Genomic DNA, 23,946 nt, shown 5'->3' on the forward strand with positions numbered 1-23,946 from the left:
TTTTTAATATTATAGCAGTTGAGTCCAGACTGGGTATTTGCAGGAAATAAATAGCTTCAGTTGAAGTGTTTGTACCTTGACACAAATGAGACCTTCTTCAGGAAACCCTCATCCAAAAATTGCTGAAATTATTTCCCTGTCTAAAATCTTCCTAAGACAATAGACTTGGAGTGGAGAAGCTGTGGCACTCCAGATTTTGTTGGACTCAACTTCCATCAGTCCCTGCCAGCATGACCAAGGATCAGGGATGATGGGAGTTGTATTCCATCATAACCTAACGATCCATAGGTTTCTCATCCCTGCAACAGACTGACTTCATCGCAGACATAGGCATTTCTGGATTATAGTTAATTTCTCATTTTACCACATTCTCGGCTCAGAGCTTGATTTGGTACACTTTGCTAATGTGCTTCCAGAAATGCAACTGGTTAATACAGGGTGAGTCCTTTAAAAGAGGCCCCGTGGATACAGAGTACACATGTTCCATGGGGCCTCTTTTAAAAGTCTCACCTGTACATCTTAGGGGACCACCAGATTCTGGTACAGTGTTTGCAGAATTTAAGGGAAATAGAGAAAGAATCCAATTTCTTTGGAACTATCAAAAATATGTAGATACGAGCAGGAAGTATAATACCAGGATGTTACCATCTTGTGTTGCCATTAGCCCCAATCATGCTTTCCTCGAATGGGCATTGTGTGAATAAAAGAGCTGTGCCACCTTTCCTCTGGGCCCACCCTGATGACACATGGCTTTTTTTTTTACCCTACCCTCTCTGTCCACACATTAACATGGACATATGAGGCAGGGAACACAATGTATGTAGACTTCCCATTTCAGGGTGGAACTTAAGACATAGCCATTGGCTCACTCTAGTAGTGGGAAAGGACTATCATTCAACATCAATATGAAGTCACACGGAAAGAGCATTCAGATAAGTAATTGCATGTTTTTTAAAACTGATGTACAGTGGTACCCCGCAAGACGAATGCCTCGCACAACGAAAAACTCGCAAAACGAAAGGGTTTTGCGAGTTTTTAGTTGACTCGCGAGACGAATTCGTCTATGGCTCTTTTTCGCAAGACGAATTCGTCTGGCGAGGTACCACTGTAAGCACCGGATCCTCGCCCCGCCGTGTTTTAAAGCTGCAGGGAGTGCTGCTGTTCGCTCCTTGCAGCTTTAAAACGCTGCGCGACGCGGATCCGGTGCGCGGGGGGCGGCGTCGGATCGCGCACGGCCATCCAAAATGGCGGCGCGATCCCCCCGCCCCCCGGAGCCTTGCCCCGCCGTGTTTTAAAGCTGCAGGGAGTGCTGTTGTTCACTCCTTGCAGCTTTAAAACGCGGCGCGGCGCGGATCCGGTGCGCGGGGGGCGGCGTCGGATCGCGCACGGCCATCCAAAATGGCGGTGCGATCCCCCCCGCCCCCCGGAGCCTTGCCCCGCCGTGTTTTAAAGCTGCAGGGAGTGCTGCTGTTCGCTCCTTGCAGCTTTAAAACGCGGCGCGACGCGGATCCGGTGCGCGGGGGGGCGGCGTCGGATCGCGCACGGCCATCCAAAATGGCGGCGCGATCCCACTCTGCCCCCCCCGCGCACCGGAGCCTCGTCGCGCCGTGTTTTAAAGCTGCAGGGAGCCAACAGCAGCACTCCTGTTCGCTCCCTGCAGCTTTAAAACGCGGTGCCGCGCCATTACAGGGAGCTGTAAAGGCTTACCTTTTTCTCCGGTCGGGAGGGGTGTTGTGCATCGCGTCCATCTTGGATCGACTGTGCATGTCTGCGATCTCCAGACATGCACAGTCGATCCAAGATGGACCCGATCCATCTTGGATCGACTGTGCATGTCTGCGATCTCCAGACATGCACAGTCGATCCAAGATGGATGCGATGCACAACACCCCTCCCGACCGGAGAAAAAGGTAAGCCTTTACAGCTCCCTGTAATGGCACGGCACCGCGTTTTAAAGCTGCAGGGAGCGAACAGGAGTGCTGCTGTTGGCTCCCTGCAGCTTTAAAACACGGCGCGACGAGGCTCCGGTGCGCGGGGGGGGCAGAGTGGGATCGCGCCGCCATTTTGGATGGCCGTGCGCGATCCGACGCCGCCCTCCGCGCACCGGAGCCTCATCGCGCCGCGTTTTAAAGCTGCAGGGAGCCAACAGCAATGCTTCTGTTCGCTCCCTGTAGCTTTAAAACACGGCGCGGCGAGGCTCCGGTGCGCGGGGGGGCGGAGTGGGATCGCGCCGCCATTTTGGATGGCCGGGCGCGATCCGACGCCGCCTCTCCCCACCGGAGCCTCATCGCGCCACGTTTTAAAGCTGCAAGGAGCGAACAGCAGTGCTGCTGTTCGCTCCCTGTAGCTTTAAAACACGGCGAGGCGAGGCTCCGGTGACGGTCGGAAGGGGCCCCCGGACTTTTTTCCCCATAGGAACACATTAATTAAATTTTAATGCGTTCCTATGGGAAACGGTGCCTCGCAAGACGAAATTTCCGCAAGACGCAAAGTCTTGCGGAACGAATTAATTTCGTCTTGCGGGGTACCACTGTAGTTGTAAACAGGATCTCTTTATGGAAGGTTGTATTGGTTTACTCACCTGTGCTCAAGAAGAACATGCAAGCACATGTTGTGCATGTACATTGCATATCTCAGGAAACTTGCTGGCATCTAGCTGTTGGGTTCAAGACAATGGCTCCTCCAATTCTCACCTGTCACTGTTTCCACAGCGTGGTGCTATGAGACGACGTTATGAGGATGATGGCATCTCAGATGATGAAATTGAGGGGAAACGAACATTTGACCTCGAAGAGAAACTTACCACCAACAAATTTAATGCCGATTTTGTGGTCTTCATGGAAGGCAAAGGTAAGCATCATGCCAAGCTACCTTTCTAAGATTCAGATGGCTGTGAGCTCTTTTTTCTATTGCAGTAATAAGAAACAAGTATGGTTTGACTCTCTAGATGTGCTTAAGCACCATGTGTATTGGAACTCCAGCTTCCTATTTTAAAAGAACCAAATTGATGTACATCATGATTGCACAGAGTATTTGAAAATAAGTTGTTCTACCTCTCACGTTTCACACTAAAGCATGGCAATACGGTGACGTGGACTTCCTTTAGGCTTGTGTTATCTTGTTTTTAAGCAGAACTCCATGGCCTGCCCTGCATGAAGAACAATTACAAAAATGCATTTTAAGAACTTTTATTGTAGTTGCATTTCATTATTTGAAATATAAGTGCCTTGTGAAATAAATCACAATTTTTAGGGTTTCAGGTAGGAAACAAGAGCCACGTCATGTCAGCCACAGGCAAAAGTCCTGTTTTTTATATATTCAAGATTACATTGTACAAAGACAATGCCCTTTAAGAAACATTTATTGTGGTCACTTATTCTCACAGTAACCAGAAATATAGGTACTTCTGAAACACACTATCCATACTAAATGGTGATCCTTATTATTATGTGATATTAAGAAGGCTGCTTGGGGAAAGTCTGCTAGCTATTTATCATCTAAACGGAAAGCTATAGATATAGTTTGGATTGAAGCTCGTGGTCTCCTAGAGGTGTGTCAGTAGTATACCTTGTGATCCTTATTGACATTGTGCCCACCAGTGCAGTGTAGGATACAGATGTTATTCTCACAAGGAACTGTGGCCAACCAAAGGTAATGATACAATTTTTCATGCATCTTTCTGTGACGGACCCATTATGATCCTTTCCAATATTGGGCTTAGTTATGGGACCTCTATAAGCCAGACATCAAAATGTGGCCACCCACAGACAAGATAGTTCTGCATACAAGGTGGATTCCCCTGGGGTTGAGGAACATTTGATTCATGGGGTGTTTAAAACTTTTTGTGTTCAGTAGGTTACCTGTGAATGGGCTGCATAGTGAATACCGCTGTTGTGAATGTAGAAGGGAAGGGTGGCATATAGAAGGCAAAGCTGTTTAGAACTAGAAATGTCCCTTTCTGAACTCAAGAGGACTTAACTCTGGGAGAATTCATTGCCACCTAATTTTGCATTTTTACTACTTGTGGATCTCCTTTGTTGTCCTTTCTTGAGGCACCTGCTGGACAATGTTCTCCTTGAGAAATAGCAGCAGCTATCACTTAATGACTTGCATTACTGTGGGAAATTCTGTATGAAAATGCTTTTTTTTAAATAAATTGGTCAGTTCCTCAGCTGTAGATAGAAACCAAGATTTGGAATAGTTCTGAATCTGCTCCTTGGAAGTGCACCACTTTGGAACGCAGCTGATTGAAATGTCTTTAAGTGAATGAGCAAGGCAATAGAGAAGGGTTGGAATACTGTTTTGCCTTTCAACTCTGAAGTATCAGTTGGTAAAATCCTTGCATAAGACCATCTGAAAGCTAGAGCGGATAATTTGGGCAGAGAATCAACATAAAGGTTTTTGTGTCAATCTCAGCCCTTCGATTAACCAGTATTATATATGTATGCTTGAATCTGAATAGTCAGAAATGTCTGCCAAATTAAGGGTCTTGTGGTTGCAAATGAATAATCTATTTTTTCTTGACAGGGTCACTAGCATCCTTTATACTTGGTCTCCCTTTTTAAAATACAGCTTTTTCCTGGTACCTTCTTGTCAACTTCTAGCCTCTCAACGAATGTTGTCTTCTCTCCTCCTGACAGACTTCAATGTGGAATATATTCAGCGTGGTGGCTTAAGAGATCCATTGATCTTCAAAAATTGTGATGGACTTGGAATAAAGTGAGTGTTGATGCAAAGTGTTTGCCATTAGTTAAGTTGTTCACTGATGCTAGTAAAGTAACCCTGATCAGGACTGGCAAAATGATGAGGTGTAATGGGGCAATTGCCTCAGGCAGTGGGCACTTCTTCTGAACAAGATAGGAAGGGGGTGGAGAGACTGCTGGCACTGCAAATGTAGCAGCAAAGAAAAATAAAATAAAATAAAAATGTATGAGAAGGCAGGGAGGAGGAAAGTGAGAGGGAAGAAGCCGGCATGACCAGCACTGTAAAAAGCAGTGGGGTACCAGCCTACCTCAGAGCAGTCCCTTGTGTGCAGAGCTTGACCTCAGTATGCAGCAAATTTCCCAGAATGTCTTTCCTACAATAGCTGTACAGAAGCTTCTAATTCAAATTCAGGATTCCATCCCAGCCAGTGGGTTAAATATTGAATCTCAGAAGCTGCAGGTGTATTGTATCCAGTCCTGTTTGCTGGCATTTTCATCCTTGTTTAATCCCCACCACAGTAATAATTTTCTGACTCACTGAAAGAGAGTGCAGCATGCAGCAAGGTCCTTGACTCTCAGCATGTATAGTGAGTCTTCTGAAGTTGTACCTTCCATAAGGACTTAAGCCAGAGGTTTTCAACCTTTTTCGGTCCACGGCTTCCTTGACCAGCTACATTCTTTCTGCGGCACCCCTGTGGGGCTCAGGAACCCAGTTATGTCACCCCTTGCCTGCGGAGCTGGCAGCCTCTCACCCTTTTTCAAACACCCTCCTTTGTGGAATGTTCGCTCAGCCTTCTCTCCTGTCTCCTTGGGAGTTATGGGGCAGCTGCTGCTGCTACCTCTGGTCTCTGAGGTGCCCCCCCCACTTCCCCAAAGAGGGATGCCTCCTCACACTGCCCCACAGGGGCCTGGGAAGCACCCCCTGGCCAGCCCCAGAGGCACCATTTGCCTGAGGAGCTTGTAGCCAGGACTGCTGCAACAAACAGCTGTGCAAGCCTTTGGGAGGCAAGGAGGGAAGGAAAGAGGGACAGAGGCCAGTGTTGCCCGCAGCACCGCTGACTATCATTCAAGGCACCCCAGGGTGCCACAGCACACTGGTTGAAAACCACTGACTTAAGCTGTGTGCCCAAAGTGTTCCCTCTTGCTACTTTAATCATGGGACAGAATACAGCCATGGTTTGTTCTGCTTTCAAAGAACATTCATTCATTCATTCATCAGATTTATATCCTACTTCTCAACTAGAGTCCTCAAAGTGGCTCACAGCATTTCTAAAACACAACTGATACCAAGAACCACAAGCACCTTCCTTGCTTCATTTTCCTCCTAAGATAATCAGGCACAGGTAATTGGTACAAACATGCCAGCCTGTCTTGCACTAACGCTGGCATGGGTGCAGCAATTTTCCATCTGTTTTTTAATTACATATGCACACACTGCTATCCAATATAAAATATTACTGCTACTTACTACAAGGAGTTAGTTACTACAAGGTTAACTACAAGGAGTTAAAACAAAAAAATGCACACAATTGTGTGGGAAAAGTGCAGATAAAACACTAAGTAAAGATGGCAGAAAAATAAACCCTCAGTATAAAAACCCTGGGGAAAATTAAATTTCTGGTGTCTGAACAACAGCAAAATATGCACCAGGCAAACCTACTTGGTGAGAATTCCACAGCTTGGGTGCCACAACTGAGAAGGTCCTCTCAGATACCACTTGCCTTGCCTCTATTTAGGAGAGTCAGACAGTTCTTGGGCAGGGTTATGTGAAGGTATGTGTATCTAGGGAACTAACCCATGTGGGGCTTTAAAGGTATGTTCTAGTACTCTAAATTCTGCTTGGAAATCAACCAATAACCAGTAAAGATGTTTAATCACCTGTGAGAGATGTTCCCACCAACTGTTCCCAGTCAAAGGTCCAGCCTTTGTATGGTGCATTCCAGTAGTCTAACTCAGTGTTTTTCAACCTTTTTTGGGCAAAGGCACACTTGTTTCATGAAAAAAATCACGAGGCACACCACCATTAGAAAATGTTAAAAAATTTAACTCTTTGCCTATATTGACTATATATAAAGTAATTCTCTTGAATTTTTCAATTTTTCCCACGGCACACCAGGCAACATCTCGCGGCACACTAGTGTGCCGCGGAACAGTGGTTGAAAAACACTGGTCTAATCTGTAGGTTGCTAGCCAGTGGATAGATTGAGGCCAGGCTATCAGGGAGGGGCTGCAGCTGGCACACTTGTTTCAGTTTAGGGCAGTACCAAAACAGCTGCACCTATAGTTGGAGAAAAGAAGCCCTAGAACTGGCTAAGACCACTTTAAGCAATAAGTATGGCACTCTCTCCAAATCTGTCTGCTTGAGAATTATTGCCCTTTAGAAAGTGAGCCACACTTGCAGTGACAGCAAGCAAAGATGGGGGCACAGGATTTTTATGTTTCCACATTTACTCTTTGAAGGCTACAGCAAACCTATGAAGTTTTTGTCATTCATGTCTGAAGTGCCCAGGATAAAATTGCATGGTGAAAGGCCAATAGTGTGATTATTGCATTTAATTTTTTCCCCCATTTTGCAGGATGCCAGATCCAGACTTCAGTGTGAATGATGTACGGCTCTACGTAGGTAATTATGCACTCCTGTTTCTTAGTAGCTCAGAGTATCAGCTGTATGTAACATATGAACAATCTGAAATCTGACATGGAATTAGGTTTTAGTTACACATAATTTTTTTTATTTAAAAAACCTGGCTTTGTGGGGAAATAGCTGAAACTTCTTCAAGGCACCAACCTCAAATAATAATAATAATAATCATCATCATCATGATCATCATCAGGGGGCTTTGAGTGGATAACCTATACCCTGTCCTCCCATGCATTCTTTAATCTTTTTTCTATACTCTGGTGTCCCTCCCATCTTTCCTACTACAATTTCTAGCCCAAGTAGCCATGTATTTCTGTGTCCTGATAGGGAGTCGAAGGATGGTGGACGTCATGGATGTAAACACACAAAGGGATATCGAGATGACCATGGCACAGTGGGCACGCTATTATGAAACTCGAGAGGAGGAGCGAGAGAAGCTGTATAATGTCATCAGCCTGGAATTCAGCCACACACGGCTCGAGAACCTGGTGCAGAGGCCAAATACAGTAAGCAGAGACCCTTGCCCTGCCAACATCACCCTGCTTTTTCCATTTCAGTTGAATAAATATGGGGCTTCATAAGTTTTAATTTGAATTGTTTGAAGAAGGGAATTATTTCACATCCATTTGGGTAAATTCCAGTCAGCTGAAAAGAGTATTGATGCCAATTAGTTTTTACAGATACCTTCTGGTTCCTAACTAAATGTACCTGTAACACTACACTTCAAATACTCATAATCATATAGGGTGATTTAAATTCTCATATTTACCAATAGCCATCAATGTAACAAGATGTAACACATACTTTCAATAAAATCATTAGTGCTAATGAGAAATAAAGACGCTGTTTACAGTGGTGAGTGAAGTTAAGTTTGTGTAGTATGAATCATCTATGTGGCAGCGTAAGTTAACTTTAAGGATGATACTTTATAGTAGTGTGAATTTTGTGAGAAGAATTCAAGTAGTACTGGCTAATTTCTAGCCAAGCCTTAGTTACTTGAATCTTGTCCCTTAATTAGCTCAGTAGAAAAGTTCTGTATACATTGGCTAATGTAGTTCTGCATAGTCATTTTGAACATTTTAAAGCTGCATGCTCTCAGTGCACAGGTTCTTGCAAGGGCTTATACATTTAAATACAAATTAGTGTATTTAGCAGTATCTCAGCTAGCTGCCCTAATTGAGAATACAAATGTTGCAGGTTTTGTGATGTAAAGAAGGGAGAGCAAACCAAGCTCCTTGAGTAAGTCATAGTTATGCAGTTAGCAAATGTGAGGAAAATTGCTTATTATTATTTTTTTAGAATGGTATGGATTCTTACAAACATATAAACATCAAGGGCAGCTGGAGCAGAACTTTTCATTCCTGAATAACTACTTAGGTGCAAGAAAATGGCTACTTAGGTGCAAGGCTATTCACCATGATTCCATTTTCTAGTCATGGTTGTAGTCTAGACTTTGTAATAAACTTCCATAGGAAAGTTATTGCTGATGGCAATTTCAACTTGGGTGACATAGAATACACTGCTTGGAATGAAACAATGAACTCCCAAGCAAGACCTGAGGTGTCCTCAGCGTGAATGTTGAAATCACCCAAAACCACAGTTCTGGGTTCCTCCAACATCACACCCAAGACACCATTGGTCAGCTCAGCTATGGAGGCTAATGAACAGCATCCCTAGCCTTTGTCTTTGGCCCAACACCAGATTGCAGGCCCTCCAGTCCCACTCCAAGAAAGAAGGCTTTCCCAGTAGTGGTAAGTGAATTCATGTGGACTACAGCAACAGCTACCCATCCACTACTACTGTCTGGGCTGATGTTGCCCCAAGTACCCAAGTGGGCAAAGCTGAGTCAAATCTGACCCACCCAGATGTTGGTGATGCATCCCTGGTCAGCCTGTTCCTCCACAATAAGATGATGAATTAGCGTGATGTATTCTCACCTCCAGGAGAGTGTCCACTATAACATAGGAACATAGAAAGTTGTCTTATACAGAGTCAGACCTTTGGTCTGTCATGCTTGGTATTTTCTACGCTGACTGGCAACAGTTCTCCAGGGTTTGAGAGAGGGAACTCTCCCAGGCATACCTACCAGATATAGAACCTGGCACCTTCTGTATGCCAAGCAGATGCTCTACCCCTGAGCTACACTCCTCCAATTGTCATCTTGTTGAGAACCCTCATTTGGAGATGTTGGCATATAATTTGTGTTGGCCCAACACTTATTTTGAGATGCACAATCCTAATTCTTTATTCTTGCTTTCCCCCCTACTATTGGCATTATTATATAATAAAACTAATGTACATATAACTTGTGAAGAACTGAGACATCTCAAAACATGTAGCTTGACAAATTTTATGGATGTAGATGCCATAATTCTTGAGAGAAAGATTGCTGGAGAATGGCTGGCAGCCACTTTGGGAAATGGCTTTCATGGACATGTCAACCAGCACATGATGTCTGCTCAATTTTCTTCAATCCAAACTGTCATCTTGGTCATCGAACAGGAAATTTCTGTCAGTAACAACTTTGCTATGGAAAGCTATTACAAAATCAGGGCCATGGTTGCATAATTAATTGAGACATTAATAAACTGAGTACTCATCTGATACTTCAGGAATGCAAAACATATGGAGATCATAGTGCAATACTGTATTTGTAGCTAGAGAGTATGAGGTAAGTGTTACTGATAATGTACCTCAAAGTAAGTATAGCATTTTATATTCAGTTCATTAAGTTATTTTGACTGCCATTAGCAATTATGTTCTGTAGCAATGATGCCTCGTAGTAATACTGCTGTCTAAACTTTGCTCTAATACCTGTATGGTTTCAGGTGGATTTGATTGACTGGGTTGATAATATGTGGCCAAGGCATCTGAAGGAAAGTCAGACAGAATCAACAAACGCTATTCTGGATATGCAGTATCCCAAGGTGCAGAAGTAAGTAGTTTCAGATGTTGTGTGTAACCACCTATCTACTAGGGTGAGAATTTAGAATGAGGTCTCTGCTAAAGCTGCTTCTCCTTAATATAATTCCCAGACTTGTTTTCAGTCATCCAAGCCAGAAACCTAAAGGTTGTTTTTCCTAACATGACAGTGATACAGAACAGCCTTGCACACTATATTGTAGAAAGGTTATCTTTATTTGATTGAAAATATCAGGAATTGCAAGAATAAAGTGGAGGTGGTTCCTGTTACAACATTGTTGGGATGTAGTTCCCTGTTGCCCCTGTTCTGATGCAATAGTAGCTGTGCCCCATGGTGGTCATTTAGATCAACAGCAATTGGCATGGGGGTCAGCATCCTGAATGTGTAAATTCTGGGTGATTAGTGCTTTGATTCAAAGTGCCAGTCACCCATAAAATACTGTCAGCAAGCACTCTAATACCAAGCATTTATTCCATCTGCATAGAAATGCAAGATTGATTGGACTTGAGTTGCAGTTTCATATTGCTGATTTCATTTCAGGTACTGTCTGATGAGTGTCAAGGGCTGCTATACAGACTTCCATGTAGACTTCGGTGGCACTTCAGTGTGGTATCACATCCACAGAGGGGGGAAGGTATTGTGACAATCCCAGCAAGTTGCTCTGTTTTGTGTGGGAGATTGTGCAGAAGGATTTTTTTTTAATGCTTAACTGAGTAGAATTGGAATTCTGTTTCTCATTTGCCTGCTGAGGTATCCCAAAACACTGGACCCCGTGAATCATGAAGCTGTGTGCTTTGTGCAGAAATCCTTCAGTCCGTCTTCTGACTAAAAAAAGGAAGGGCAGGGAGGGTGAAGGAGACATGGGAAAGATGGTGTTGTGCTTCTAGAACACTTGCCCACTGCGGAGCTGCTGTATCATTAATTGCTTCGCTTTCTTGAACCACCCAGGGAGCCACATGCAGCTCATTAGCTTGTGTTTGGTCACTGTGCTTTAGAATCAGGACAACTAAGCTTATTGTACTGTTGAATAGGATTCCCAGGTGGATACAGTGTGTAACTAACGGAACATGAGCAAATTGAAAAGTAGATGTAAGAATGATTAGTGAAACAGATGTATATTAAATCATTTGTGTCGCTAAACAAACTTGAAGACATTATACTGGAAAAGCAGGATATACATACTTTGAATCAAATAACATCAATTTTTTTAAAAAAACAAAAAGCATTGAAAATATAAGAGCTCACTGTATCCACTGGTATGCTTTAAAATTTGGGAGGTTGTGTCCAACTAAATCATTGCATGCACATAAAAATTTCTGTGTAGGCAACTGAACTTCCCCTCCCTTTCATCTCCTTGTGTAGCCTCCATTCTGCTCTAGGGGTTTCCAAACCGTTAGAGCAAATTTAGGGATCTTGAAGGGGAAGGAGAGCTTGCAAGATTCCTATTCCATATAGTCTTTTCTTCATATTTCTCTTCCATTAGTGGTTACAGGCCTTTCATCCAGCCTGGTCTGAGGAATTAATTAACTTGTGTGTGCATGGACGGACGGACGGACACACACACGCACACACAGTATTACAAGCTGTCTGTGAAAACATTCAAAAGCTGTGAACATTTAAACACACTGTTCTAGACAATCCATGTTATCCAAACATTTTGTTTCCATCCACCCACCCTTTTCTCCCCCTAGTCAGAAATACAATTTTTGGCACCTCTGCTCCTTTTAGACAACAGGCACTTGTTTCTCTAGCTTCACCAGTTTAGAGAAGTATTCCTTGTTTTTTGTTGCAAATAAGGCATAGAGACAAATTATCAGTAGCTTAATCTGGTCTCTCTCACAAACTGAGGCATTGCTGAGGATTACACACAAGGATCACTTTTAGAAACAACAAAGTAGTTTAGGGACCTTATATTTCATATTATGTGGTAGGGCATGTGCTGTGTACTTGAGTGGTTAGTGTTTGTGTACATAGAACTTCCTACTTTTTAAAAGAAATTTGTAGAAAATACAACACAGCTCTCCAATAATTCTATTAGTGTGACTACTAAATATTCCTCATTCATTTTATATAAACAAACCTTTGCTTTGGTGGAAATAAGTATAAAAGGCAGGTAATTTGTTAGAACTCTTGAATGCTGAAGTAGAAATTGTCTCTGTAGGCATGAAAATAAATTACCGTACTTGATTCTGAATTGTTATTGCAACTTCCTATTCTATTCATTTAATACTGAAAGCATAGTGTGGTTACTGCCTACAAAATGCAAGCCATAAAGATTCACCAACTCACAGCCTTCATTATGATTTGGGGTTTTTAACCTTCTGATTTGTGCACTGCCTGCTCTTGGCACATCTTACGGCTGCAATGACTCTCATTTTTCTGAGCAGTGTTGGCTGTGCACTGTTTGTGCAACTGAAGTTTCATTCTAGTTTGTGTGTTAATACTAACCACTCAATCCAGGCATACTATACTACACATGAAAAGCAATCCCCACATAATGCAAAATATTGAGGCTGCCTGTTACGGTAATGAATACTGCTGGCCATTAAACAGTTAGCATTCACAGCAAGGAAGGCACATATAGAAAATAAATGATGTGTTCTGCTCTGTAGAGTGGAGATGTAGGGGGAGGTTAGTCTGTGGTACATACATGACAGATAGTGCTCGAAGAATTTTGCCAAAAACCTAACCTTAAGGATCCATTACTTGGAGGAAGAGTGCTGAAAAATTAGGGAGGGAAGGTTTTTTAGGTAGAGTAATCAGCATGCAACAAGGCACAGATGAAAGGTAGGATGAAACAACTCTGGGACAAGTAGTTTAATATACCTCTTCAGTTATTTTTGTCCATGTTGCTCCAGCAACATTTGCTGCAGTCTCAAGGAGTGACCCATTCTTTCCCCCATCTCCCACCCCTGCCAAGAACTGAACTTAAAATCAAGGACCCATGGTTAGCATCCACTGCATGTTGGGATACATGCCAGATAGTGCTGAATTTCCCCCATCACAATTGATGTATTTATCATGGTAAGCGCCAGTGTACCTAAGCTACTGAGTAAAGCGTGAAGTGCTTTTATTTGGGAAGGTGGGCTTTGTTGGCCAATTGTTGCATGGTTTATATAGCACTGCTCTTGAGTTTCTTTTAAGTCTGGCTCATATAACAAAGCAATAAATGGATCTCAGCAAACAGTAGGTTTTCAGAAGAGAAGGTTTGTTAAATCTATCTTTTTCCACTTGTAGGTCTTTTGGTTAATTCCACCCACTCCCCAGAACCTGGAGTTGTATGAAAACTGGCTGCTGTCGGGAAAACAAGGGGATATCTTTCTTGGTGACAGGGTGTCAAATTGCCAGCGTATTGAGCTCAAACAAGGCTATACCTTTGTCATACCCTCAGGTAGGGTAATGTGAACAGAGCTTAAACTAATTTTCTGTTGCCAAAAATAAAAGTGTCCATTGAAGCATTAGAAGAGTTATTTCTTGCAGTTTGTTTGTTAGCCATGTGGTCTTGAGCTTTAACTATTGTTGCTCCTTAGACCCAATGAGGCTGTCAGCTACATGGGCAAATCTTATGTATGGGAGAGGACTTGAGAAGAATAAACAGTAGATCAGAGATCCCCAAAACATTATTCCCTTTTCCAAGTCAATTGGAATCGATTCCTTTTTTATCCTGCCTTTGAAAATAAGATGGCACACATTGCTGAAAAGGAGGAAGAATCTTGTAGCTTTTAGTAGCAGGAGCTGAGATTAAGAGCAGGCCTGTTTTTCAGAAAGCACAACTCTTAGGATACTACAGAAATCAGCTTTAGTAGCACAAGGTTCTCCACTATGCAACATCAGAAAATCTTAACCTATGGGCTCTTTGCTATCAGGTTGGATCCATGCAGTGTACACTCCTATGGACACCCTGGTCTTTGGGGGTAACTTTCTGCACAGCTTCAACATTCCTATGCAGCTGCGGATCTACAGCATTGAAGACCGCACACGGGTAAGCAGTTTCCAAAAGTTTTCAAACCTGAATAACAGGAATTTCAGTAGCAATACTACTAGCTCCCCCACAGAATTTTCTTTGCTTACTGGTAAATGAAATAGGCAATTTTTATCTCTGCATATGCAGTTATGCATTATTTTTTCCCTCTGCTGTGAAAACTGTCAGTTTATTCTGACGCTGCTATCTTGTTCAATCCATAATCAATCTTTGTAATTCCATGACTGCTAAATTTTCTTACGAGTCTTGGTGAAGAAAGATTTTTGACAACATATATAGGCTTGGATCCTGAATCTCCTTTCATTGGCAGAGTGTCCTGCGAGCAGAGTTCCATTTATGGGATGCTCTCACCAACAGAAAGAGCAGGGTCTGAGCTGGTACTGTTACAGGTGCCACATAATATTTGTTCCACAGTTGTAAGAATTCTATCTTTTAGTGTGGTGGCATTGACGCTTTGGAATTCCATGCCTATTGACATCGGGTGGGGGCCTTCACTGTACTCTTGTTGGTGCCTGCTTTAAGGAAATTGTTTAGGAAAGCATATCCAGACACATAGATGTGGACATGTTTAAACCTCTTTTATTTATTTTACTGTTAATTTTAAATGTTTTAGCTGTTTTTATTGATAATTTTACTATTTCTTGTAGTTTAACTGCAGTATGTACATTTTGGTAAATAAAGAACAAATAAAAGCTCTTCTGTTTGTAGAAGGGAAGGGAAGATCTAAACAAGTGTCTATAGCAGGTATAATCAACCCATGGACCACATATTGCCCCTGTAAGGTTTTTTGTGGCCTACAGAGACACCCCACCTTGATTTGTTGGTTGTATCACCAATGCAATAAGCTGTAAAATTCCACCTTTCTGGCATTTGAGTGCCCCACAGTTAGTCTCTGGTGTTTGAGTCCAATCCTCACTCGCCAAATCAGCAGGTTTCTACAGCAGCTTTTGCTACTGTTCATTGCCGTGCAGCTATTGAGTATCAGCCTACAATGCTTGCAAGATCAGTCCATGGAGCTGTAGTAAGCCTTGTAGCCAGCAGCAGTTTGGACAATCAGGAGAGAGTGTATTTCTCTGTCAGGCATCTGAGGAAGCTGAAGCAATCCGTAGCAGATGACAGAGAGGCAACATAAACAGATAACTTAATTGAAGGTTGGCAACTTTTAGAAACTGATTAGCATTTCTGGTTGAAATGGGGGTGCTTCGCTCAGCAGTAAATAATAAACTAACTGATTAACTTCGTTATTGAGAGGGGATAAGTGGTCTTTTTATTTCCCTCAAAGGGAGTGAATGGCAATGGGATGGTTTACAAGGGTGTGCAACTGGTAGCATTTTCTAGACACAGCCTTCTCACTTCTTACACACTGACAGGTTCCAAATAAATTTCGCTATCCCTTTTATTATGAAATGTGCTGGTACGTACTAGAACGCTATGTCTTCTGCATCACCAACCGTTCCCACCTAACCAAGGACTTTCAGAAGGAGTCACTCAGCATGGGTAAGAGTTATTTCCCTGTTATTTGGCTATCATTTTTCTGAGAATTTCTAAAAACACTTTGCCTCCATGCTAAACTCTCGTCTGGGTTGACATTAGAATAAGAAGAATCACTTGTTTGGATGCCTTCTGACTTCAGCAAAAGTAACCTCTTAATTGAGCCTTTTCTCCAAGATTGGTGGAATACGCCAGAATACAGATTACATAGTTCTACAGTTTGCAGTGATTTGTGTTCCCCATTGATAGCCAAGTGGCAAATGGGTCACAGCTGCTGTGTGCTGTATTTTCCAAACTTTGAAACGCAGCAGGGTATTGGCTGTTACACTTGCACACTCACTCTTGCCAAGAGTGTTTGTGTGCACAACAGCTAGAGAGCTGTACTCCCATTTTCCCCAGGCCACTGTGGTGGCTGAGTGAATAGAACAAATACTGAAACACCTTAATTTCCTCCGAAGCTGTTCCACAGGCAGATCTGCTCAATTATCACTGTTCTGCCCTTTACATACAGATATGGAGTTATGTGGCTTGGAGTCTGGCACTGTGGATGAAGATGATGCAGCAGCAGAAAAGGAATCGCAGCGCCCTATCACTAGGCGGTCAGTCCTCACTAGCCCTGTAGCCAATGGTGCTAATCTAGACTATGAAGAACTAAATAAAGGCTGCCGGAATTTGCCAGGTCTCAAGAGAACTCTCTCCATGGACTCAGAGTCCAGTCGAGGCTCTCACAATGGCCAAGCCTGGGACACTCATAGCAACAGCCCTCATAAGGGCAACAAGGTGCATCTGACCCAATTTGAGCTTGAAGGTCTGCGTTGTCTTGTAGACAAGCTGGAGTCTTTACCCCTACACAAGAAGTGTGTACCCACAGGCATAGAGGATGAAGACGCCCTTATTGCAGATGTTAAGGTATGTTGTGAAGTCAAGAGTTATCTCATTTTTGTGTGTAGCACTTTTTTTCCAGCACCTGTGACAACCCACCGACGTTTGTTTACATGGGCCATGTGCAAGCCGAAGTGATTTGTTGCTGTCGCCAGTTTCTCTGTTAGAATTGATCAGTTGCTTATGCATCTGTTAATATTGTAAAGTTATCTAGCATGGCTCTGTGGATATGTTGGGCTCTGCCACCTCCGTAGTGTATGAGCACAGTTGTCAACTGGATTACATTTTTTGCTAGAGCTTCACTTCTGGTCCTGGGCCATACGAAGTTGTTTCATGCCGTTGGGAGTTGAAGAAAGGCCTGCCCTCCCAAGCTTTATCCATATAAAACACTGTGCACGTTGATTAACAGTGTGATTATATGGCCTCTTGTCACTTTCTCTGTGTGAATCCCTGAATGGTAACGAGGTGCTTTGAAAATGGCTCTGGAAAGCTCTCTTGAAACTTGGACCTCTTGTTATGGCTTCTTTGGCTATGATTTCTTCCTGACCTTGTTTGTTTACATGGTACCAGAAAGGTGTACACACACCTAACACACTTCCATAAACATCTCACTAAATCAAAATTTCCAAAAGTATACACAAAAGTACTTGACAGATGAAGTGGCAGTAATCGCTGTCTGTCCCAAGGGGTTGTTTATTCAAGAAAGCAGAAGGCAAGCAATGTATCCACAGCTTCATTGTTTTTTTTAATAAGTTGCGTCTTCCTTTGGTCTGCTTACACACTCTTCTTTCTCCTTGCACTTCTCTATCAGGTGTGGTGGCATTTAGGAAAAGATGGGCTTACTTGGCCAAATGGGTTAGCAAAACAGCTTTATCCAACTCGAAAGGCAGCAGGATTGAATGCTGCTCTCTTTATTGGAGACTTGCTGGAAGAAATAGATAAGGCTAAAAATGGTAGAACCATGAGCTGCTCGCCTCCCTGAAGGGGATAAAAGCTGTCACTTATTCACCTTTCATTTCACTATAGTACATGCAATGTTGTCTGACCTGTCTGTAGAGAAAAGGTGATTAACCCCAAGGTTTCCAATGAAAAGGGAGCACTCAAACTTGACTGCGGTCATAAAAAGCCTAGTACAGATAGCTTGTGTGCTCACATGGCAGCACTGTTTCACTTCTGTTCACTTTGCTTCAGCTTGCCTTGTTATAGAAGCCCATCCACCTGTTTCAAAATGCCACCTGAAGTAAGAAAACTGAGAACTGACTGTAAAAAAAATGCTTTCTTATGACAGTTCTGTAGCATGCTAAAACAATGTCTAGACTAGAGCAAGAAAAGTGTTGGAACATTTTCATTGGCAATACTATGTACAGGCATTTCACTTGTCCATAGCTTCTATAGGATGTCGCCTTGAATTCAGTCAATTACTGATACTTATGACACTTGGGTCCACTTCATGCATTGCCCTTTGTAGGTAAGGTACCCTTTGTACTTGGGTACTTAATTCCAAAGTATAAATACATGCAAATATCATCACATATAAGCAGTGCACACATGTGTAAACTTCAGATCTTGCCAGCAAAATACACAGGAGCTGGAATCTGATTCTGAATGTAGATGCACTTTGAAGATAAATGCACTTGGACACCATGTTATAGATTCACAGAATCATAAAATTGTAGAGCGGGAAGGGACCCTGAAGGCATCTAGTCCAACCCCCTGCAATGCAGGAATCTCAACAAGATCATATATAACAGATGGCCATCCAACTTCTGCTTAAAAACATCTAAGAAAGGAGAGCCTACCACCTCTCATGGGAGTCTGTTCCACAGCTATTCCTGTCATACATTTCATTTATGTAAGCTCTGGAATCTGCTCCAAACTGGCCTTAAGGATAAAATGGAGGGGAAAGGATGGTAAGAGGCATATCAAAGGATCTACGTATATTTCATATTGGCATGGTGCAAGGTGATGTACCATTTGGCAGCTGTGATACACAGAAGATTGCAGCTGTGAGTGTGAGCACTTTTAATGTCTGAGACTGGCACTTTTAAGACCCAGAGAGCTTGTAAACTAGTGCATATTTGCTGTACCATTTGTGGTAGAAGCTTTACAAATGCTTGACATCTAGCTTAACTACTTTTATTTCAGCCTTCTAATGTGTAGGTGGAGGTTATAACCAGATAGTACTCAACTAGTCAGTTATGCCAGTTCACCCAGTAATACCTGTTTGACTGGTCTAGCACCTGCTTATCGTTGCTAGTAGACATTTCAAGTTTGCTAACACGTTGAATTCTGAAACCTACAAAATGTTGATTTGTGTGTGTGTGTGTGAGAGAGAGAGAGAGAGAGATCTTGCAGCATTGAAGAGGGTAATTCAGACGTCTTGCTTAAATACAACGTTGCGATGTCTAGGTTGGAGGAGGCTGTCTTAAGATTTCAAATAGATTGAACAGCTAAGGGGTTAATATGTTGCAACAAAGTATCTATTTCCACCTCTCTGGTGATGAAAGGCATGGACACCTTGGGCATGTGCCTTCTTCGGAGTTAAAACGTCATTGTGGGTGTTGAGAGGGCGTCGTCGTTAATCGGCAGTTGTTTCTGAGGGCATAGCGAGGTAGGGAGATACTGGAAAACGGGGACGTAGCTGCAGCGAGTGAAAAGCTTTCTGTGCTGTTCTCTATAAAGTCTGCCCCAGCCAGCCCTCGGGTGCTGGCCCCGGATTCTCCAATTGCAGTAGTGGTGGGGGAGGGGAGGAGAGGCTGCCTCGGCTGCCGTCTCGACCAATCAGCAAGCAGCCAGCGGCTTGGCCCGGCCCCCTCCCAACTCTGCAGCAGAACGGCTTTGCCGTCCTGTTCCTCGCTTGGTTTTCTCGGTCTCCTTTCTCTTCTGCCATCTTCCGTTGCAAAGCATTGCTGGGAACTGCATGTGGGTGACGCAGCAGCATTGTTTGCGGGCGCAGGAAGCTTCCGCTGAAGGGTTCTGGAAGGAACATGCTGCTGGCGCCGGGCAGCCGCTGGTACTGGCGGAGTTGGGATCGCGCTTCCTGAGCCGCTCGTGTGAAGGAGGAGGATTGTGCTGGAGTTAAAATTACATAGTGGGGGGAGGATCTGAACCGAAGCCCTGCAACTTGGCAGAATAGAAAACAAAGGGACTCGGAAACTTCCTCCGAGACTCTCGGCACCTTCCGTGGAACGAAGCACGCAAGGTCAGGCAGACACGAACCTTTGGGGGGGGGGGGTTCAGCAGGGTTCCGCCGGCGGGTGGGGGAGGGAGAGAGCTGCTTCCAACATCCATGCAGGATAGGATCACCCGGGGCTCCCCTCCCACGGTTCCTCTCTGCATTTGTTTGAAGGGTACTTTCTATGGGAGGAGTTCGTAAGCTTGGAATGCAGGGACTCCCTTATATCGGTTGTTAAAGGGTGGGAGCCCGCGTCTTCCCTTCCCAAGTTGGTTTGCATTCTTTGGGTGTTTGGGAACGGCACGTTTTCTACTTCAGATCAGTGATAGACTACTTCTTACTCTTGGGGCGGGGTGGGGGCTACTGTTTCCTAACATCCGCGTGAGTCGGTGAAGCTGGGTGCTTCCACCCCCGGAGTTTGCACATCTGTGCAGCCACCCCTAAAGTGCCCCAGGCTGATGCATATAGTGCGTTTCCCCTTCTGCCCCGTGAAGCATGTGTCTTCATGCCCTCAAATGCCGACCTTTCCTCATAAGTAGACGCTGTAAGGGAAAGGGTGGGGCTTGGGGACTGCACGTTCTGCTGGGCTAGCCGAACAGCCACTTCCTTCCACCCACAACCTTCTCTTGAAGGGTGGAGAAGCAGCTGTAAAGCAGAGTGGATAAAAACTGATGGTGCTTCTTTTTAAATTAAACCGGATTTAAGTTTTTTATTTTTTGAAAAAATCCAGTTACTTAACAAACACTTAAACTGCAATCCCACACCCATTTACTTGAGAGTAGACCCCATTGCATTTTGTGAACTTGCTTTTCAGTAGGTAGATAAATATTATATTAGCATCTATCCTGAGTCAAACACATTGAGTTGTTTTCTCCCCCACCCCTTACTTAAATTGAGGTGCTGTTCTATGTAAAAGAATGATCCAGTTTAAAAAATGGGATATCTTAAGTTAGGCATTAATAAACATTTTGGCTGATTAATTACTAGTCCTTGATTATGGCAAGCTCTGGACATTTAATCTTAAATGATTTTGCTTGGTGTTCTTACATGCTGGTAGAAAGCCAAACATTCTTTATCATAATGCATTTCTTTAAGATACAGTTTGCAGCAGAAAAAAACATGTATGCTGCATGACCAGGTATTTTTGACTGTGTTCCCTGGGTAATAAGAAGACTTGCTCTATTTAGTTGTAGACAGATGTTTTTTTGTAGCAACCAGTTAACATTGCTTATTTAGGAACCATTAATTGGACAGTTGGAAACTTCATTATAAATTGTCGTTGTGAATTGGACACCTTTCTTGGTGACTTTAAATTAATCTGTCCTACAGGAAAGCAACTTCCCTGTATAGGCAGCTTCAGATGGGAATATGAATCCCCTTGCTCTGGTAAGTGCCAGGGAGAGTGAGCCCAGCCCATGCAGTGTTCTTTGCCTCTTGGCAGCTAGAGACACTGCACTCCCTGCACACGGGGATGCCAGCAATGTAACCATAGTAACCTCAAGTAAATAAAGCACATCTGAAATGGCAGTCAAGAGTGGGTGGGTAAGGTGGACGACAGAATCAGGAACAAGGCTAAAAGAGCCGAGATGCTGTCTCAGGATGGCAACCACTTTTGCTAGAACCTGGTCATTGGTTGGTGGCATAGAAATTATCTAGCCCATGTGTGAGATAGAAAACTATGTTTGAAAATACTGTGTTTCTGTGCTGTTTTGAGAAGTATAACTTCTGGGATAAACATGGACATATTGGTTGGGTGGAGGGCTTTGGTACATTGTGGAAGAGACCACACTTAACCTTCATTTCTGATCATGTTTCATCATTTTATTTTCCCTAACACAACGACTTTTAAGTGTGTGAGTCATGAGGCAGGGGGTCTCTGGTCAATCTAATCTCTGTTAGGTATCCTTAGGCAAACCACATCTCCTGACCCTCATCAGTAACATGGGAACAAGAACACTGATCTGCCTTCCAGAATTGTTATTAGGATTACTAAGAAAATGTACTGAATTATTCTGAAATACCATATAAATATTAAGTATGAAAACTGTTCTTTATTTTCTTAATCCTGCTATAGCTGCTGCTGGAGGAGTACGCAAACAGCGATCCCAAACTGGCACTTACTGGAATTCCTATTGTCCAGTGGCCAAAGAGGGATAAGGTAAATAATGGATCCATGACTTTACTCAAATAGCTTGGAGACTTGGTGGAGGGAACAGGAGTTTTGTGCTGGAAAGTGTTGTCAGTTGACAAGAATAGCCTCATAATTTAAACCAAAGAACCAAGAAAAGAACCTTACACCAGTATAGGTATAAGGGTAGTAGCAGAGTAGGTCTGGGCACAAATCGCAGGTATTAAAATGAAGTGCAGTATAAATATGAGGATAAAGAAACCAGGAGGATCATGATCATGGCTTCACTTTCTAGGAGATGTGATTGCCCAAATCCAGAATTGGTTAATGATAAAACACAAGTCCATTATTTAGACATTGTGCCTCTGAGATCAAAGTCCTAATTCTTTCCATGCATAATCTCTTCTGTTCCAAATTCCTGACTTTAAACTTCATGCATCTGTCATCTGGATCTCTTCTGACAGATTATTGTTTCCTTGGTTGATTATATGAGCCTCCTAATTTCTTGCTGTCTTTTCCCCCCCACCAATGACAGCTCAAGCTTCAGGCTCGGCCAAAGTTAAGATTACCTACCATCCCTATCACCAAGCCACACACCATGAAACCCGCGCCACGGCCAGCAACTGTGAGACCTACAGTCTCTCCTATAGTGTCTGGTGCCCGCAGAAGGCGGGTGCGATGTCGTAAATGCAAGGCCTGCTTGCAAGGTGAATGTGGCATGTGCCACTACTGCAGGGATATGAAGAAGTTTGGGGGGCCTGGTCGTATGAAGCAGTCCTGTGTACTACGGCAGTGCTTGGCGGTGAGTCCTGTGGTATATTGGGTGGGGAAATTGCTTATCTCTGTGGAAGGTTCTAAGAGTAGGGGATGAAACCTGCCGTACTTCTCGAAAAGCAAAAGATCAACTAATCAGGTTGATTGAAAAGCCTTGGGAACAAATGTGGTCGGCATTTGGAAAGTAGTTAATGTCCTTCAGTGCAGTGCATAGAGGCAAATGGGGTTGGGGAAGTGGGATAACCATCCCCTGAAGCTTAGAAGCAAGCCTGTGGTGTAACTTCCTGTTTCACTCTTCATTTGCTTTGTAGCCCAGACTGCCTCACTCTGTTACATGTGCACTTTGTGGGGAGGTAGATAAGAATGAGGATTCACAGGACTTTGAGAAGAAGCTAATGGAGTGCTGCATCTGCAATGAGATTGTTCACCCAGGTTGTCTACAGGTAAGAAGGTCTACTTGACTCATCTCGATACAGGAGTGTCAGGAACAAATGCATTACTGGAAATCACCTTTGTGTATTTTTCCTCTGCAGATGGATGGGGAAGGGCTACTGAATGATGAATTGCCCAACTGCTGGGAGTGTCCGAAATGCTACAAGGGAGATGAGTCTGAGAAAGGCCAGGTAAGAAATGGATTTTCAAACATTGGCACATGCCTTCTGGGTTGCATGCTACTCTTGGGTAATGAAGAGGCACACTGTTTGCACCTAGTCTGTACCAAGGCATCGGGGAGAGAAGGTTCTTTGGGTATCCTGGGTGTTTATCCTCGTGCACTTTGGGAAGGCTTAGTAGCAGCCACGCAAGTGTGAGGTGAGCACTAGGAGAGCCTCTCCTGTTGAGTAAAAGAGTTCTACCTGGAAATGGGCACTGGTGACACCATACAATGTTAACTACATGATGGAGCCACTTTACAGCTTTCCCACCGCCACCTTCATGGCATCTACAGAGAGCTCATCAGCACATGAACTGTGACATCCTGCTGGAGAAACAGTTCCTGGAAGGGCAGCAAAATCAACTTCCATCAACCAAGCAGCGGACATGTTATCAATGGCAGAAACTGACAAGACTGCCCTGGGAGAAATACAATTGCAAGATCCTGCATAGAGTTGTGTCTGCTGCCCCAGCAAAGAGCATCCCAGTGAAGGCAAGCAGGGGTGGGGGCAAGGGACTGGTAATCTCTTATTACCATCACAGGAGTTATTACGATCTGGCATTCTGTTAGAATAGTGCCCTGCAGTACTTCATTC

The 23,946-nt window shown here is 43.6% G+C and overlaps 1 protein-coding gene across 6 annotated transcripts in view; it reads left to right on the forward strand.

Moving 5' to 3' along the window:
- Window positions 1-23,946, forward strand: part of KDM2A (lysine demethylase 2A) — a 55,324-nt gene that overhangs the window by 17,508 nt on the left and 13,870 nt on the right. For 5 of the 6 annotated variants that reach the window (XM_033158925.1, XM_033158947.1, XM_033158920.1 and 2 more), the window contains exons 4-18: window positions 2,712-2,850; window positions 4,641-4,719; window positions 7,280-7,326; window positions 7,672-7,850; window positions 10,173-10,279; window positions 10,808-10,901; window positions 13,505-13,658; window positions 14,134-14,249; window positions 15,620-15,746; window positions 16,252-16,649; window positions 21,872-21,955; window positions 22,461-22,727; window positions 23,011-23,142; window positions 23,233-23,322; window positions 23,646-23,843. In XM_033158925.1, the coding sequence (XP_033014816.1) occupies window positions 2,712-2,850; window positions 4,641-4,719; window positions 7,280-7,326; window positions 7,672-7,850; window positions 10,173-10,279; window positions 10,808-10,901; window positions 13,505-13,658; window positions 14,134-14,249; window positions 15,620-15,746; window positions 16,252-16,649; window positions 21,872-21,955; window positions 22,461-22,727; window positions 23,011-23,142; window positions 23,233-23,322; window positions 23,646-23,843 (2,211 nt within the window). The remainder of the gene's footprint in view (window positions 1-2,711; window positions 2,851-4,640; window positions 4,720-7,279; window positions 7,327-7,671; window positions 7,851-10,172; window positions 10,280-10,807; window positions 10,902-13,504; window positions 13,659-14,133; window positions 14,250-15,619; window positions 15,747-16,251; window positions 16,650-21,871; window positions 21,956-22,460; window positions 22,728-23,010; window positions 23,143-23,232; window positions 23,323-23,645; window positions 23,844-23,946) is intronic. The other variant, XM_033158953.1, reaches the window with a different exon arrangement.

The sequence above is a fragment of the Lacerta agilis genome, chromosome 1 (genome assembly GCF_009819535.1).
Source record: "Lacerta agilis isolate rLacAgi1 chromosome 1, rLacAgi1.pri, whole genome shotgun sequence".
In the NCBI taxonomy this organism is placed as follows: Eukaryota; Metazoa; Chordata; class Lepidosauria; order Squamata; family Lacertidae; genus Lacerta; species Lacerta agilis.